This window comes from Temnothorax nylanderi, unplaced genomic scaffold (genome assembly GCF_030848795.1).
Source record: "Temnothorax nylanderi isolate EJ_2023f unplaced genomic scaffold, tnyl_v1.0 TNYL_tig0031_pilon, whole genome shotgun sequence".
NCBI lineage: Eukaryota > Metazoa > Arthropoda > Insecta > Hymenoptera > Formicidae > Temnothorax > Temnothorax nylanderi.
Window position 1 is genome coordinate 853,995 of NW_027249093.1, and position 16,385 is coordinate 870,379.

A 16,385-nucleotide genomic window follows, 5' to 3' on the forward strand; every position below is an offset into this window, starting at 1 on the left:
ACGGTAGACATGCGATTTGGCAATAATAACAATAATAACGCCAGCAGAAATATAAACGTCGATCGCGATTTTATCTGTTTGCCAATTATCCGGCGCCGCGTTTTGTTTTAACTCCCACCGTTTCGATTTAAACGGGTTTTACATTTTGAAAATTCGTCACGCCCGGCTTAGCGCGCAACGAACCGTAACGCGGCAAATCGTTTCGCAACAAAGACTAATTACATTAAAACACGATGGAAATATTAACACCGGTTGTATTGACGAGCAAATATGCATTTTCACGCAACGCTCTCCGTACTGGGGCACGACAGTTTGCGCAACAGCTCGGGATTTCTTTCGATTCTGTCCAGCACGTCCTGCAGCTCCTGGATCTCCTCGGCTGACAGAGGCGTTCTCCGCTCCGACAGGATGGACACGGCGTCGGAGAGGCTCAGAGACGCCAGGGCGACGCCGTCTTTATCGCCGTGATTCAGGAGGCCCTGCTTCAGCATCTTAATGTATCGCTTCAGCGCGGAATTCATCGCGAGTCCTATCTTCGAGTCGCGCCGCGGAAGTTGCAGTTCTTCGTCGTCGGCCACGTCGCGACCCGCGACATCACCCTGCCGCGTCTCACTCGCCTCCGCCGCGACGTTACCGCGCTCGCGCGGGGCGGGGGACGACGACGCCTTCGCGGACGGAGATTCATCGTATCTCATTTCGTCGGCCGCGCCGTTTGATCGGGTATTCAATTTCGCGCCGTTTAATCCGCTTCTCGTCGCGGGATTTGCATCCCGCCGCGCCGTCGTCGGATGCGAAGCAGCCGCGACGACGGGCCCGCGGCTCTCGGGGAGATCGTTCGCGCTGGCGGCTCTCGCTCGCAGATCTCGTATAATTTTCGGCGCCGTCGATCGAGCGACGTCGTCGGTGCTGTTAGATTTCACGTCGTTCCCCGTCGCCGTTCCCCTCGCGCTTTCCGCTCGAATCCCCTCGTCGCTCTCAACCGCCCCCCCTTCTGCACTCTCCCGCGGATCGATTCGGGAGAACGTGAGCCCCGCGAGTCTCTCGCCGTCGGGGATCGCGGATTTATCGGTATTGTCGGCCGGGTTTAACACTTCGGCGGATAATTCAATCTGCGGGCTTAGCGACGCGCCTTTCGGGGGATTCTCCGCGCTTCTTAACTGTCGTTTTCCATCGCGATTTAATTTCGCCAGGTTCTCCCGCCGATCTCGCGCGAGGCTGGGCCTCGGCGCGTCACTCCCGGATACCGGCCCCCCTCTCGCGCCGCATCGGCTCGTTATTAATTCCGGCTTCTTTGTTGCCGAAGTTTTGTTCGCAGTCGCAGGTGCGTCGGCGGAGAAAGCGGCCCGGGGCGAGCGCTTCCGCGAGCAAGCTGACGACAAAAAGGCGGGCAGCGTCGGGATCGTCGTTCCTCTCGCGGACGTTTCCTCCCCGGAAGGCGAATCGACAGTCTTCAAAGTTCGTCCCTCTTCGTTATCTTCCACCGTCGCGCTTCCGATATCCTTTGATTTACTTCGCCGCCAACGCGGCCGTGTCGCGAGATTCCCTTCGCGCTGCTGTTCGGTCGTCATCCCGATAAATTCCCGTCCCCGCGACGCGACGAAGCTCGCCGCTCTTCGTCCGGGAAATACTGGATTACGGCTCACCGACGCTGTCGAGGATTCCTTCGAACGTCCTCGGGACGAAACTGCCAATTTCTGCGGTCCGCTCGCGCGCGCCGACATCGGGGCCGCGACCCTCGCGGCGGAAATCTCCGCGATATTTCTCCCGTATTTCCTGTTGAAGGAGGTCCCTCGGTTCCCCGACAGCCAAGGGGGACGCGACGACGCGCGGCTCCTGGGACTGATCGATGACTCGCGCGAGCGGCACGACACTTCGTCGTCCCGGCGCTTACTGGAATCGCTGCGGATGCTGGCAATCTCGCTGGAGCTCACCGAAATAAAATTCGACCTCCCGCCGGTCTCCCTCGTCGCGCGACGTTTGCCCGACAACGGGAGCATGGACGGGTAATCTCCCAATTTTTTCTTGGCTTCGCGCGAACGGTCCGCGCGCGTCGTCCCCGGTCTCGATGATCCCGTCGCTTCCCGGGTTTCCGGCGAGAAGACCTTCGAAGCGTTTCCGCCGCTCGCCGGTCGATCGTTCCTCGTGCACGAAGACTCCCTTCTCGCGCATCGCGAACAATCATCTTCCGCGCTATGTCCGGGTAACGCCGTTTCGTCGGCACATTTACGAGATCGCGTCGGAATCGACCTTCTCAAAATTGGCACTTCCGATCTTGGATCCCGATCGCCCGTCACGATCGCGAGAACATCATCCGGTGGACCAGAGTCGCGCGGATTCCCATTATCGTCCGTGCTGGGCAGTTCCGGGGGATTGCTGTCGACGTTTTCCGGAAGATGATTTCTGTTGTGCTCGCGATCGACGCTATTGTCGGGAATCGTTTCCGTTTCCTTCTCGCTGGTCCGCGGTCTTCCCGCGTCTCTCGGCAAGAAATGATCCAGCGGATGAAGACGCTCGACGTTTTTCCGGCTCGTTGCCTCGGCGAGGTCATAATACTCCTCGACGAAATCGAAGAGACTGTGAGCGTATCGATCGTTCAATCTCACGCCGATCACCGAATCGGCCGAGTTTAAATGCAGCGAGTTCAGGACGACGTCGCCCGGCGGCTGGAAGTCGTCGTACTGCTTCCTCAGGGTCGCCTCGATCAGTTTGTGCCGATAGGCTTTGTAATCGAGATTCGACATGTCGATTACGGGATGCCGCGAATCCGCGAGGGACGAGGGACGATCCGACGGCGGGCATTTCCGCACTTTCAATCGGCGATCTCCGTTCTTCCCGTCGACTCGAATCCCGCGTCGACTCAAGCTCTTCGAGACACCGCCGTCGTTTCGCAGAACCGGCGTGGAATTGATCCTGCGAGCGGATTCCGGATGCAGGCTGGAACTCGACGTGGAATCGGCCGCCTCGATCGGAGCCGGATAATGTATCAATAACGCTCGACTGGCACAATCGCGGCGACGGCGATGCGAGGACGAGGCTGTCTTCGTGAGGGCTCTCAGCGGCTTGTCCTACACGTAACGTAATATTCAATTTCAAGCTGCAGGAGGATCGAGCCGTCGGTGGCAGACCGTTTATACGCGACGTTAAATTCTCCCTCTAAAGAGAGGGAGAGAGGAAATTTTTCGAGCAAACTACTTTAATCTCGTTCCGAATCTTTCTCGCAATTATACATACGCTTCTACTTCGGGAAAAGACGTAATACCGTCGGGAAAATTTTCCCACTTCGATTCTGACTTTATAATGCAGCGGGATAGTATATATTATCGCCTTCAATGGATTCGGTATCGCGGTATCGCGGTATACCTCGCCATTGTGTTACAAACGCGAATGTTATATCACGTTTACGCCGAAAGAAATTGGAAAATTTACAGTCCAGCGCGGTGCTTCCGCTCAAACACCGCGGAAGCGTTATCGATGCGCACCGGGGGTTTTAAAGCGCGTTCCCGAACGCGCGGTTTTTTTCGAGATAGCGCGTCGACGGCGCCGTTATGTCATATGAATAAAAGCGGTACGCCAGCCAAACTGCCCCTTGGCTCCTGTTTATCGAAGGAAACGTGCGCGCCGGGCGAATGAAAAAAAAAAGGAAACGAATAAAAATGGTTACACCGCTTTCGTCGCGCGAATCCGCGATAAGAGAGATACTCGCGGTAACGTTTTCACGCCCCCCGACTACCCCCCGCCGAGGCGAGGGGGCGAGACAATTTATCGGGGGCACGTACGAGGAGGAGGTAAACGCGCACGATCAGCGGCGCCGCTAACAAGATCGTCAGGGCTAAAGCGAAGGCGCTCTCGGCCACGAAGGGTGGTGCCGATCGCGAGGTTAAGACGAGCTTCCCCGGCGCCAGCACGTCGAACATCCCGATCGCCTTGTTTCCCCGTCGGATCCCCCGTCGTAATTGCAAATCGCCCTCCGTCGTCTTTCGCACGTTGAACACTTTAGACCGCCGATCGCGAGGCTGCGGACGCTCAGCCGGTCGATGCCGCCTTCGAGACGCTGGCTGCCAACAGCGTTGTCTTCCATAATGGAGCACTATCGTCGATAGTCGATACCTCCGGTCTCGCTTCGCTTTCTTGTTCTTTTTTCCTCTTTCTCTTTTTTTTCTCTCGATTTTCTTCTCTTCCACGGCTCCATTTCGATCGTTAAGCTGAATTATCGATTGCGGTACGCGCCGCGGTTTTCGACTATCACATTTTATTATTTATAACGTGTCGTCTTACGTGTTTATAAACATGAATAATGACGGTTAAATCCATCACACGCTTTTGTCGCATATATTCTCATTTAAAATACAAACTTCTCTTTCTTATCCGTAATTCATATGAGATAGAATTTCAAGATAGAATTCCATGTATAATTTTAGTCCATGCATTTTGATATATATGTACGTTCGTTTACGTTACACAAAGTTATAAACGGAATTCTGTCCTGAATTCTGACAACAATTATCGATCACCTAAATTAGATTTTAGAGATGTCCGTTCTGACATCAAGTAGGATATTTAGGGAAGTTAGTATTTAATCGCATTTATGATTGACCTCGCCTCGACGAAACACTGTCTGGGTCGTTAACACGTACAAATTACTTACAATCGTCGGTACTGTACGTCCCGGCGACGTCCAGGCGACTCGGAGTCTGCCGGATAAGCGGAAATTCACGATAAGGGGCCCCGGTCTCCTGGTAACCGTTCTGCCGATGTTCCGGATGTCGCTGATAAGCCCCGGAGAAGATTCTGGTGTATCTTAAGTAACAACCGCTCGGTATTTGCCACTGTAAGTCGAGTTAGGATACTTCCTGAGAATCTCGTCGACCTCTCGCGTGTAATGGCGAGCATTCTTGTCTACTCACCTCGTAAGAGGAGCTCGGCACGGGCTGGGGCGGTCTGCCGGGGCACATCAGCATCCTTCTTCTATAGAATCTCGGCTAAACGAGGAGATAAGTGCACTGTGAGACCCCCCCTTCCTCCTTTCCCCGCGTGAATTTCTCTCTCGCGCTTTAATCTACGGCTATATCGTCGAAAAAGGGTCCTTTCTACGGGCTCGCGCGCGGCAGAATCGATTCTCTTTAAACGGCTTATAAAGGATATTTACTGGTTGCCCCGATATTTTCGTTTTAGATTGAGAAGCCGTTACGAGAGTGAAATTCTTTACTAGAATCGACGCGATAAAATCGTCTCGCATCGTACAGATTTATGTAACTCAATAAAAACAAAATGGATTGATCCAGTTAAAGTGAATAAAAAAGTGGGTCGATCAAGATTAACGAAGTATCCGCGACAATTTATTCGTACTCACCTCGGAGTCGCGACCATCCGCGGCTTCTGTAAATATACGAGACAAATATTGGATCAATTGTGCTCTCTATCGATAATTACATTATATATTTATGAGAGAGAAAAATGCGACGCGCGCCGCCGACAATATTCCACGTCGAGGGGGAATTCGCGGGTGTCTCGGGTCGTGTCGCGACGCCGTTCGCGTTCCCCTCGCCGCGAAGTCCTTGTCGGGTGCCCCCGCGGGGCACAATGGCATAAATTTACCTCTCACGTGTATCGAGAAATGGCATTCGGCTCGATTTCCGGCTGCATCCGAGGCGACGTAGCGCACGTTGTGAACGCCGGGATACATCACGTGTCCGGGTCCCTGTGCGAGATATACGATAATTAACTTTTCGCGCGATTGCATGGAAATTTCCTCCGAGGAAAATATCCGCCGTGCATGTGCGAGAACCCGTTTGCCCCGAATCCGTGCCCCGTATCTCGCGCCCGTATGCGGCGCTTCGTTTCAAAATCGGATACGAATCAGTCGACGCGATTGATGCCCTTTCTCTTTCTTTTTCCTTTCGCCTCCTCCGAATGACCCGATTAAAGAGATCGGCGCGTATAGCCGCGCACGATTCTCGTTTCAATTTGCCTAATCAGATTAACCGTCAGGTTGCATAATGTCCAAGGCCATTTATAACCCGCGCTATCGAGAGCGCAAGCCACCAATTATCCGCGCGTCGGTTATCGCGCGGACAGGGTAATCTCTGTTATTACGTTAATAAAGTACACGTACGCTTTCCACGCGGCGCGACGCGCGCCAAAAGGACACAATAAAAACCGGAGCGGAGGCGTCGACCGACAATGATTAATCATCCAGCTGGGTTTTTCCTACCGGGGCGCACCGTTCGCGAGGAAAATCGTAGATACTATCCTCCGCCGCATTGCAGCAGTTTCTTCGCGGGGATCTCATTTTCTCGAAACACGAACGCGAATAATTAATGGACGATATCCTCGCTCGATTAATATGCTCGATTGTCAACGGCAAAAGGGGGTTAATTAACTTCAGGATCCGCTAACAGGAGGGTGGGAAGGTCTCGACCGCTCGATATCGGAGACACGAATTTGCGAACAGTCACGGGAAAATTGAGGTGAAATTTCGTATATAACGGAAGATCTCGTATATACGTAACGCCTGTATCCGATAGCGAATACTGATACGGGACACGGGAACGGATTACCTCTTCGGGCGAGTACCTACGTACCCTCGTTTTGTAAACGTGCTCCACGCCGACGTTGTCGGTGAAGGTCGGTTCCTGCCAGAATATCAGGCGACTCCGTTCTCCCGGGCTCAGCCTGACCTCGAAAGACACGGGACACATGGTAACCTTGGGATTTTCGGTATCTGAAAATATCGCAACGTATCTTGATTATCGAGTTTTCCCCTCCAAGAGGCTCGCTACCTCTCGTATAGTCTCGCATAGAGAGATAACATATAGAGCGAACAGAATCGAGATAAAGCGGGCGTATAATAAAGATAAGATGAAGCGGGTTTTGGGGCCGCCAGGATCCGCGAAAGGAGCACACCGGCGTGATTCCCGCGAGTTCGTCTGATCGGCGCGAGAGCTTATTCTGCGTAATCGCGTATCGACCACGACGATGCACTCCTTCTTCCAGCCGCTGCGTTGCGGAGGGAACTTGCTTAAAGCGAGTTTCGCAAACTTTCCGAATGAGTAATTAAGCGGGACGGGACGGAGTGCACTTCGCCGCGGAAACTAAAGTTTACTCGCGTCGGGACGATTCGTGTGCCGATCGATTGTCCCCTGTGCGAAAAGTTCTCCTCGGGTAAGTAGACGACAGTCGGAGGTATAAAAAGAGAGAAAGGGAGGTATTGATAGAAACTTCATGGGATTCTTCGGGAGTTTGAATCGTAGATTGATAATCTATGAAATCAAAGATTCCGCTTAGGAGCTGTCGAATTTCCTAGTCCCCCTTTCTATTCTTATCCGCTCAATTTAACTCTCAGAGGGGCACGGTTGACAGGTAAAAAGAGACAGATGTTACTCCTTCGCGTTGGAATACGTCAAGATAAATCCTTTCCCGTTATATCTCTCCCGTAGAATTGCCTTTCAATCTCGACGTACAGATTTTATCAACGTTCGGTTCATTGATACGCTCGTTTATCAATAATTCCGATCCCTATTACGGCAACGAGTAACTTAGCATAAAATGTGAACATGTGGGTTTACTGCTATTTGCTTCACGTTTATTTATACTGTTTGTAATAGCGGCTCTTATTACCTCGATGATACTTAGCTCGAGAAAAAGGAGCTCGCAGAAGAGATCCATTTTCCTTGCCACTTCCCAAAGCGGATTCTTTTTACTCCTGATATCTCTCCTATGTGCGCCGGACTTACCGCGAACTCTTATCACGATCCTACAGGTGCTGGTGTAATTAGAGACCGGCGACCACGCCGTGAAGGTAACGACCGTCGTGCCCGCCGGCAGATCCGCTTGCAATTGCTTCGCCCATGGAGGTGAAGCGTGTACGTATCTGAAAAACGTAAAAAGGGGAAAGACAAAAAGAAGCGCACAAAGGCCAGCGAGGTGGACGTGCACTCGATGTTTTGTTTAAATAACTATGGACTATTTTGTTTATATTAATAGAAGGACTGACAAAAACTACGGATGTTTTTGGTTCTATCCGTGCAGAAATTTCTCAAAAACCTTTCCATATGTTCGAAATTCGATCCAAATAAATATATCGCTCCGCGATACTGGCAAATCCCTTTTTATCCCAAATATGGAGTTTCTATTTGGAATCTGGACAGAAATAATTCGCGTCCCTCTGAACAGATCCTCTCAAAACGAGAGTAACAATGTTTTGAGTAAGATACATTTATATGCACAAGGAATTTTACATATTGTACTTTCAATGGCATACATACATGCTTAAATCGGATCTACTTTGGTGGTTCTCGAATTTGAGGACCACACCGTCCCGTTATACTCTTCTTACCTCCACCAATCCATGTTGGACTTGGGTTGCGGGAAAGTTACGCGTATCGTATTTTGCCTAGCCGGTAGTTCGACGTCCATGTCCTGGGGGCAGCTCACGAACGGTCGTGGCGTGTCTACGGCGATAAAGTCGATAGTTAAACTCTCAGATACTGATCGTCCAATTTCCCCACACCGTAACGCGATAAGAAACTCCGATGGCGAGCAATTCCCGTATCGTCGGCCCGCTAGTGTTCAAGAAGCGTTATTTCACCCCCCCCCCCCCGGAAAGTATCGCGTTGCGCGCGAAAGCGTTTATCACGCTTCTATCGGTTTTACGGGGACGTAATAACAACTATTGCCGTTAGGTATACACGGAAGTCCCTAAAAAAAACGTTGGCTTCAGTGATAGATACGAAATCGATTCTCTTTTTACAACTAAAAAGCATCGAGCCATCCATCATTTATTTAATCTATCGTTAGATTGAACGCAAGGATTCTCGGATATCCTGTATATCCCGTCTATAGAACGTGAAGCCCACCCCCTTTATTTATGAAGCAAACCGTAAACGCGCGTAATATCGTTTGATGCGAGATAGAAGCTACTTAAAGAGCGCTCAGCTTCCGAACGGCACCGCTTTCAAAATGGGAGCCGTTTTGAATACCTCGGTAGCAAGTAGTGGATTCCCGAGCGATAGCTCGGGTAGCTGTAAACAGGCAAAAACCGAAAACGGCACGACGGGCGTAGAATCAAAATCTCCTTTCCATTAAACGAAACAATTAGCGCCACCGGAGGAAAGAACCGTGAAAATGCGCGCGACGCGGCGGATGAAAAAGCCGGTAAAGCGGGCAAAACGAACGGGAGGAAAAGAGCGGAACGTAAAAACCCGCCGGTCCGAGTAAGCTCGTTAAGGAGCGCGGCGTTAACGTATGATCTCGTTAGCAGGCAAGACTCTACACAGGAACTTTGTATTATTAAAAGCTGCTCTCTCTCTCTCTCCGAGCGGCATGACTAATTTAGCGCGTCCGAGAAAATTTCCGTCATTAAGTTATTTGCCCGATTCTCCGGCGATATTTTACGTTCGATCGCGCGCGACCGAACGCCGGCTCTCCGTTCGTTGGAAAGAATAATGTTTCGAAAATCGAGGAAAAACTCAATGGAAGCTCTACTTGTGCAATGTAGGCGCTCGCTTCAAAACGCTTCTCTGAAAAGAGCGACACGTAGATCCCCGAACAAAAAAAAAAAATACCGCGGACGCGTCTCAAAAACAGTAAAGCGGCTAGAAAAAAAATTATACTCCAACGGGGAAAAAAATTCTCGTCGAAAATAATTACGCGACGATGAAATGAGCGTGCAGCAGTTCGTGCTAAAGCGTCGCCCGATGCAACAGTCAGCTCGTTAAAAATTTTATCGGATAAACATTTTGATTAATTTCTCGGCGAAAGTTACGGACGCGCCTGCAGCGTTTTTCTTGGCTGCCGCGGGGGACGTATACTGTGGAACTGAGTTATACTTGGGTTGTAAAGAGGGTCTGTCGCGACTTCGCGCAGACATATAGGCTGCTCCCCGTTCCAGTGGCCGTCGCTAACGCAGTGTCTCGTGTGCGCCCCCTCTAGCCGGAAACCTCTGCGACATCGGACATGACACTTGGCCCCCTGCGGGTAGACGGATGCGCCGGAAGGGTGACCCGGACATCTGACCTGCACGATTAGACATGGGAAGAACGCGGGATGAATAATATAGTTGAGAGAGCAAAGCTCACATATTCGTATCACTAAATAACGTATTACAATGTAATAATAAATTATGTTATTATAAACATTTTTTTAACTTCCGACTACCCCGTGTCTGTTCTTGTTTTATCTTGATCTCATTTTAAAATCCCGCAGCTTCGCTTTAATTTCCGCCGGTTGTTCTGAACACTTCTAAATTCTCTACTTTTTTCAGCTGGCTTTACAACTCGGGATTTTTCAGAATTTTTTTGAACATTTTAACTTGGCGTGTAAAATGCAAAGTGGAAGAGATACGTATTCGAAATGTATGGTGTACGGTGTATCTCTTTTGAAAGATATTTTAGAATATATTTCGATTGTATATCGACTCGATCTATCTAACGTGACTTGTCGATATTCGCGCGACAGTTTCGTACCTCTGCATGTAGGGGTGGCTCCATGGCACGACATCCCGACGTCGTCGTCGGCGAGACGCAACTCCTCTCGTCGGGCGCCAACACCATGTCCTTACTGCAGGCGCAATAGTAACTTCCGGCGGTGTTGACGCACTCGCCGGTGCAGCCGCCGTTCCGGTTTAGACACTCGTTCACGTCTTGACACTGACTCCTGCTTATGCAATCCCATACATGAAGAGCGGGGAATCGCGTGATCCCTGTTTCCACTCCCTACCGCTGTATATACTTAGGGTCTTACCTCGAAATTAACGTGTATCCGGCACGACAGGCGCAAACGAACGATCCTACCGTGTTGACGCACTCCTGATCGCATCTGCCGCGACGCCATTCGCATTCATCGATATCTGGCCGTAGATTGAATTTTTCAGATTAATATTATAAGACTACGTGCGCAAAATATGTGCACACACGATCATGCAATACGTAACATATGATTGTTGATGCGCGATCGTGATACAACTCGCGTGAGAGAAATATAAATATATCAAAACTCGCAATCAGACTTGATTTTTATGTTTTATATATACAGGTAACCCCCCTCTCGAATAACACGATACTTGAATTGCACGGAGTCTCGAATAGCACGGTAAAAAACTGTGACAATTCCACGTTTTAAAAGTTGTTTCTTTTTTGTAATCCCTTGGAACCAAATGTCCAATTTTATATGGATCAGTCTTGAATTGCTTGAATCAGTTTTCAATAGCGCGGAACGTGATCTCTAAAATTGTGTGAATCCTAAGTCTCGAATAACACCGCGGTTTTCAATTAATCGTTATTCGAGAGTTAGCTGTACATACAATAATATGTATAAAATATATATACTAATATATATGTATGTCATAGAACACCGTTTTATTTGAGGCGATTGCGCGCCTCAAAACTTGCCTACGCATTCGTCCCCCTGCAGCCGAAATCCGGTGGGGCACGTGCAGTAGTACGAGCCGGGTATATTGACGCATCCCTCGCTGCAGGGCGCCTCCTCCTCCGCGCATTCGTCGACGTCTGGGCAAAAGCAAACTCAGTTTCAGTTTACGATTAAGCGACATCGTTTTTTTCTTCAAGAGCACACGTTTTCCGCCTTTTGCACACGAACCTACACAGGTATCACCGTGGAATCGATATCCCGCCTCGCACTCGCAGCGATAGCCGCCCGGCACGTTGGTGCATTTGTTGCCCTTGCAAATACCGGCTGCGCATTCGTCGACGTCTAAAAAATAAAGAAATAAAAATAAGGAAATAAGAAGAAGAAAAAAAACGAACACACGCTCAAACACACGGTCGCGCTCCGCGCGCGAGAAACTTCCGCTCGAGCTAAGCGAGTCTAACTTTGCAGCGGAGCTGTTCGAAACTGGAACACAAGTAAGGGCGAGGGTGGAAAGGGCGAAACCGTGTAACCGGGAACCGCGAGTTATCCCTCGGATTTTCCAGAGGTGACGATACTATCTCCTCTCGCGATAATAAAATGAATTGAAACAACAATTCATAAACGTATTGTAAAAGTGATACGAGATTGTCCCTTAATTGCGTTTATTACTATATTATGCGGCGCAATCCGCTCCATGCATGTTTTTCTTTTTTTCTTTTTTAAGAAAAAAAACTCATCAAAGGAGATAGAGATTTATTTGTACGTGATTTAATATTCAGTAACGATGATTAATCCTTAAATGGCATACATGGTTCATTCTTGCACATATCATCATTTCAAACGTTTCGCAGCTTTAAAAGATCCTTTTAGTGAGATGCGAATGGCTCTCTACTCTAAAAAAAGTTTTAAGATGATGGGAGTATAAACGAACCAACGTAAAATTTAAGTTATACTTCAAGCAGTGAAGAAGCAAAGTTGTGAGCGACCAATATGCACGTTAGAAGCTCTTCGACAAGTAAGTAAACATTTTTTCGCTATACTTTTGTTTATTATGCATATTTGTGTGCCAATAAAAATGCTAAAAAACTATTTAATCACGTTTTTTACAAATAATAGCTAGAATTTCTGTTTTATTGTCTCGGTATAGTCAAAATTAGTGAATAAATCGATCACTTAATTAAGGATGCCGAGAATATATATCGCGAGAGTTAAAATAAATATATTCGGTATCCGAAATTTACTAGCAGTTACATCACTTACCTACGCAAGTAGAATTCTCCATTCGGAATCCCTCCTTACATCTGCATTCGTACGAGCCGGGATTGTTGACGCAAATGTGATCGCAGCCGTGTTGTACCTCGCACTCGTCGATATCGCGACACCTGAAACCATCGACCTCGTCCCTCTGGAAGCCTTTCTCGCACGAGCATGCCGCAGTACCATTTTCCGCGACACAGACCTGCTCGCAGCCGCCGTTATGGTCCCGGCAGGGATCGGACGGTCGGCAGGACCCGTTCCACGACTCGTGATTAGGTGGACACTCGCAGCGGAAGGAGCCCACGGTGTTGACGCACTTGTGGTCGCAACCACCGTTGTCGCTCGCGCACTCGTCGATATCGACGCAGGTCTTCTCGTCCCGCGACAGCTCGTAGCCCGTCGGGCAGGAGCAGAAGTGGCCGCCGATGGTGTTGGTGCAACTGTGCGAGCACTCGCCATTTCGCTCGAGACACTCGTCGATGTCCAAACAGGTGGAATTGTCGGTGTGCAGGTAATGACCTTTATAGCAGGTGCACACGTAGCTGCCTAGCAGATTCACGCAGTCGTGAGTGCAATTGTGGCCGCTGGTCAGGCACTCGTTCACGTCCACGCAATTCTTCCGGTTGTCCGGCATCAGAATGTAGCCGGCCGGGCACTCGCAGTGATAACCGCCCTCGGTGTTCACGCAGGTGTGAGAACAGCCGGAGTCCACGTCGTTCTCAAACTCTTCGCACTCGTTGATGTCCTCGCAGGTCTTAAGATCGCGCCTCAGCCGGAAGCCGAGCGGGCAGGAGCAACGGGTGCCCGGAATCCCGTCAGGACCATCTACCGGGTGACAGTGATGGGAACAGTTTCCGTTGTCGTTCTTGCAGCCGTCTATCAAAATGCAGGTCTTGTTGTTCCGCTCTAGAGCGTATCCCGTTGGACACTGACATCTGAAAGTGCCCACGAGGTTCACGCAGGAGTGCGAGCATCCTGCGTTTTCGATTTCGCACTCGTCGATGTCGTCGCACAGGGTCGGATCTTGAGGATTCCGCGAGAAGCCGGCGTTGCAGCTGCAGTTGAAGCCGCCGGGGGTGTTCAGGCACTGATGGGTGCAGTTGTCTTGCAACTCCAGGCACTCGTCGACGTCCACGCAGGTAGCATTGTGCCGCGGCGACGGACGGTAACCCTCGGGACACTCGCAGACGTCTGAACCGTCCGCGAAGACGCAGGCATCCGAACATTGGCCGTTGCATCGGTTCTCATGAACGCAAAGAGCGTCGTCATCCTGCGACAAGGACATTCCCACGGGGCACGAACACGTCACGTTACCATCGCGATCGTGGCAGAAGTGAGAACAGCCGCCATTCTCGATCGCACATCCGTCTTCCTGCACGCAAAGTCTCTGATCCTCCGCTAGGATCATACCGGGTGGACAGGCGCAGGTCACGTTTCCTTCTTCGTGGTAACACAAATGGGAACAGCCGCCGTTGTCCTGCAGACAGTCGTTCTCGTACGTGCACGTTGTTTCATCCTCGGACAGGACCATTCCGGGCGGACAGGAGCAGGATAACCGGTCGTCCTCGTGATGACAGAAATGTGAGCATCCCCCGTTATCGATGGAACATGCATTTATCTCTACGCACGTCTTGCCGTCATCCTTCAGCAGCTCGTAGTTCTCGGGACACGCGCACTCGATACCACCTTCCGTGTTCGCGCAAAGGTGCGAGCACCCTCCGTTGTCCTGGATGCACTCGTTGATGTCCTCGCAGGTCCTGCCGTCCTCACCGACTCGATATCCCGCAGGACATGAGCACTCGTAAGAACCATTATGGTTTATGCAGCTGTGCGAGCAAGGATTATCCAGGACAACGCATTCGTCCACGTCCTCGCAAGTCCTGCCGTCGTCCCGCAACTCGTATCCTTTGGGACAGGTGCAGTTAAAGGCGCCGTTTGTGTTCAGGCACTCGTGAGAGCAATCGGCCTCCTCGGACAAACACTCGTCAATGTCCTGGCAGGTCTTTCCGTCGTCTTGTAGCTCATATCCTTCCGGACAACCGCAACGGACGCGGCCATCGTCCTCTTCGCACGTATGTGAACAACCGTGATTCTTGGCGCAAGGATCATCCGGCAGCTCCTGGCAGGTCCTGAAATCCTCCCGCAACCGCCATCCGACAGGACACTCGCAGTAGTAAGAGCCGTCAGTGTTAATACAGCCGTGGGTACAATTGTGCTCGTCCTGGCACTCGTCAATGTCCTTGCAAATATGCTCTCCGTGTGAATAAGTATATCCCGCGGGACAAGTGCAGTTATTATTTTCTTGAGGTTTCGCACATTCGTCCGGGATGTCCACGCACGTGCGATTATCTTTTCCAAGCTCCAATCCCGCTGGACAGGAGCACGAGTAGGAACCCTCGTGATTTCTGCAATCGTGACTGCAACCGTTCGTCGACTTGTCCTCGCATTCGTCTTTGTCCTTACATGTATCCCCGTCCAGAAGATAACCCGAAGGGCACTCGCATCTATAACCCAAGTCTGACGGAACGCATGAGTGTGAGCACGAGGAATTGGAGCAAGGGTCGTGCCTCACGCAAGTGAAACCGTCGTCCTTCAGGATCCAGCCGACGGGACACGAGCAACGGTAAGACGCGTACACGTTGTAGCATAAATGCGAGCACTCGTGCTCGCCTTCGAGACACTCGTCGATGTCCCGGCACTGACCGCGCTCGTCCTGTCGAAGTCCTTGCGGGCATACCGGGTCCCCGCAGGTGAGACTGTCCTCGAGAAGTCTCATACCCTGCGGACAAGCACATTTGTAACTTCCGAGAGTGTTTATGCATTCGTGCGAACAATCGTGCTCGTCTTCGAAACACTCATCCATATCTAAGCAGGTCTTTTCGTCCTTCTGCAAGATGTATCCTTCTCGACAGACGCACCTGTAAGTGTCTCGCTCTTTTTCGCAGATGTGACTGCAATTCGCGTTTTCGCACGGGTCGGCGAGAACGCAATTCCTGCCGGTGTCGTCCAAGGACATGTCGCCAGGACACCCACATTTGTAATCGCCCTCCTCGTTGCGGCATTCGTGCGAGCACTCGTGCGATCCTTCCGCGCATTCATCCACGTCGGCGCACGTGCGCGCGTCCTGCAGGATCCGGTATCCCTCCGGGCAGACGCATCCGTATCCTCCGGGAAAATTCTTGCACGCGTGCGAGCAATCGTGTCGATTCTCCGCGCACTCGTCCACGTCGATGCAGGATCTGCCGTCGGTGTCCAGGACGAATCCTGGGTGACAGGCGCACTCGTATCCGCCGTGCAGATTCGCGCACCGGTGCTGACAGCCGTGATCGTCCCTGCCGCACTCGTCGACGTCCGTGCAGGTCGCGCGGTCGTCCAACAGTTCGTATCCGGTCGGGCAGACGCATCGCGGTCCCTCCGCGGTGTCCTCGCAGCCGTGAGAACAGGGCTTCGTCAGGCTGGCGCAGCTCGTGAGCTCCTCGACGCAGGTCGCGTTGTCGTCAGTCAACGTGAACCCCGAAGGACACTCGCACGCGTACGCGCCAATGGTGTTGCGGCAGATGTGCGAGCACGGCCGGGACGGTACGTCGCATTCATCCACGTCTTTGCACCTCGCGCCGTCCTCCTCGAGCTCGTAACCAGCTCGACAGGCGCAACGGTAGCCGCCCGGCTCGTTCACGCACTCGTGCTGGCAGCCGTGCGATTCACTCTCGATGCACTCGTTTATATCTGGGAAAGAATGTCAGCAGGATGAGCTTGTGTCA

General features: G+C 51.2%; 1 protein-coding gene across 1 annotated transcript in view; it reads right to left on the reverse strand.

Moving 5' to 3' along the window:
- The window catches only part of LOC139770650 (uncharacterized), a 38,820-nt gene that overhangs the window by 2,608 nt on the left and 19,827 nt on the right, over positions 1-16,385 (reverse strand). Inside the window, exons 9-21 of the mRNA XM_071702725.1 lie at positions 12,628-16,350; positions 11,596-11,709; positions 11,388-11,504; positions 10,741-10,846; positions 10,464-10,653; positions 9,828-10,014; positions 8,336-8,450; positions 7,734-7,870; positions 6,582-6,721; positions 5,596-5,698; positions 5,351-5,376; positions 4,905-4,979; positions 4,646-4,826 (exon numbers count right to left, since the gene is read on the reverse strand). Of these exons, the coding sequence (XP_071558826.1) occupies positions 4,646-4,826; positions 4,905-4,979; positions 5,351-5,376; positions 5,596-5,698; positions 6,582-6,721; positions 7,734-7,870; positions 8,336-8,450; positions 9,828-10,014; positions 10,464-10,653; positions 10,741-10,846; positions 11,388-11,504; positions 11,596-11,709; positions 12,628-16,350 (5,214 nt within the window). The remainder of the gene's footprint in view (positions 1-4,645; positions 4,827-4,904; positions 4,980-5,350; positions 5,377-5,595; positions 5,699-6,581; positions 6,722-7,733; positions 7,871-8,335; positions 8,451-9,827; positions 10,015-10,463; positions 10,654-10,740; positions 10,847-11,387; positions 11,505-11,595; positions 11,710-12,627; positions 16,351-16,385) is intronic.